Here is a 1,922-nt window from a genome sequence, read left to right as displayed (position 1 = left end):
GGTTGCTGCTCTGTGTGTTGCTGGTTGCTGCTCTGTGTGTTGGCGGTTGCTGCTCTGTGTGTTGGCGGTTGCTGCTCTGTGTGTTGCCGGTTGCTGCTCTGTGTGTTGCCGGTTGCTGCTCTGTGTGTTGCCGGTTGCTGCTCTGTGTGTTGCCGGTTGCTCCTGGGTGGGCCCCATATGAGATAAACATGGACCCCCATAATTGTGACCCACATGGGTCCCGTATTGTAGCCCATGTTCATCCCGTATGGGGCCCACCCAGGTATGCTGGCTTCCTACAGCAGTTGCTGGTTGCTGCAACCTCTCTCTGTTGCAGTCTGCGGCAGCGCGCCGCTCGGCTCCAGCCGCGGCCCTCGGATTGTGGGCGGTCAGGACGCGGCGGCCGGCGCCTGGCCCTGGCAGGTCAGTCTGCACCAGGGCGGCCATTTCTGTGGCGGCTCCCTGATCAGCCATCAGTGGGTCCTGAGCGCCGCCCACTGCTTCCCAAGGTGAGCTCCGATCACCTGGCGGCTCCGATCACCTGGCGGCTCCGATCACCTGGCGGCCTGGCATCACGCCACGGCTGACGGCTTTCCTCCGTCCCTCAGCACCGTCACCGCGAACCTGATGGTTTACCTCGGACGGCTCACCCAGCAGTCCTCCAACCCCAATGAGGAGTCCCGCAGGGTGAGCCGCGTCATCACGCACCCGGACTACAACGACCAGACCAAAGACAACGACGTGGCGCTGCTGCAGCTGCAGGAGGCCGTGACCTTCACCGACTACATCCGGCCGGTCTGCCTGGCGGCGGCCGGCAGCGACTTCCCGGCCGGACAGAGCAGCTGGATCACCGGCTGGGGCGACGTCCGCTTCCAGGGTGAGGACCCCCATCGTCCCTCTGCAGCTGATAACTGGGTCCAGTCTCTAATGCTGCTGAGGTTGACCTTTGACCTCTGGTGATTTGATTTTATTCAGACTCACTGGAGGATTAATAATTATCAATCAATTATAATAATCATTATTAATTAATACATTTTTAATAAAGGTCATCCAGCAATAGAAAACCTCTCCCAGTCCAACCAGTTCTCCCAATTTCATCATGAATTCAGTAAAACAGCCACCAGTCCCCATCAGAACCTGGAACCAGTCTACCAGTAGAACCGAGTCAGAACCAGTAAGCAGTCTGCTCTCTTGTCCAGGCCCTCTGCCTTTCCCCCAGACGCTGCAGGAAGCGGAAATCCCAGTGGTGTCCAACTCCCAGTGCAGCACCTCCTACGACTCCATCACCAGCAACATGATCTGCGCCGGGCTGACCGAAGGAGGGAGAGACACCTGCCAGGTGAGTTCTGGCCAATCAGCAGGTGCAGCAGCTTTACAGCAGCTTTGATTTGGTTTTTATGGAACCAGAAAGATCCAACTGAGCCAAAAACCTGTTTCACTGACATGGAGCAGCCAGAGAGCTGGAGGCAGAAACACAATGAATTAGATTAAAGACGAACAAATAGGTGGTCAGCGGTCACTGGGGGCGTGGTTAGTAGTGATAAGGGGCGTGGTCATGGAGTGGGGGCGTGGTTAGTAGTGATAAGGGGCGTGGTCAGTGAGTGGGGGCGTGGTCAGCGGTCACTGGGGGCGTGGTTAGTAGTGATAAGGGGCGTGGTCAGTGAGTGGGGGGCGTGGTCAGTCACTGGGGCGGGTCAGCGGTCATTGGGGGCGTGGTCAGCAGCAGGTCATTCTAGCAGGTCAGCCTGATTGACTGAAATCTGATTATGTATGTATTATGTATAATGTAATGAAGATGTTTTAAATAGGCCACAAGGAGCAGGAGAGTTCACCTCTAATAAACCTGAACATGTTTAACAAGGAAGCAGCAAGGGTGATGGTTCCAACTGGTTCCAACTGGTTCCAACTGGTTCCAACTGGTTCAAACTGGTTCCAACTGGTTC

At 56.1% G+C, this 1,922-nt stretch overlaps 1 protein-coding gene across 1 annotated transcript in view; it reads left to right on the top strand.

Moving 5' to 3' along the window:
- The window catches only part of LOC103469481 (serine protease 33-like), a 12,274-nt gene that overhangs the window by 7,583 nt on the left and 2,769 nt on the right, over positions 1–1,922 (top strand). Inside the window, exons 3-5 of the mRNA XM_008417184.2 lie at positions 317–488; positions 588–856; positions 1,179–1,318. Coding sequence (XP_008415406.1) covers positions 317–488; positions 588–856; positions 1,179–1,318 — 581 coding nt within the window. The remainder of the gene's footprint in view (positions 1–316; positions 489–587; positions 857–1,178; positions 1,319–1,922) is intronic.

The sequence above is a fragment of the Poecilia reticulata genome, linkage group LG8, assembly GCF_000633615.1.
Source record: "Poecilia reticulata strain Guanapo linkage group LG8, Guppy_female_1.0+MT, whole genome shotgun sequence".
Lineage (NCBI taxonomy): Eukaryota > Metazoa > Chordata > Actinopteri > Cyprinodontiformes > Poeciliidae > Poecilia > Poecilia reticulata.
The sequence above is the reverse complement of the archived record's forward strand: the minus strand, read 5'-3'. Positions and strand labels throughout refer to the sequence as shown.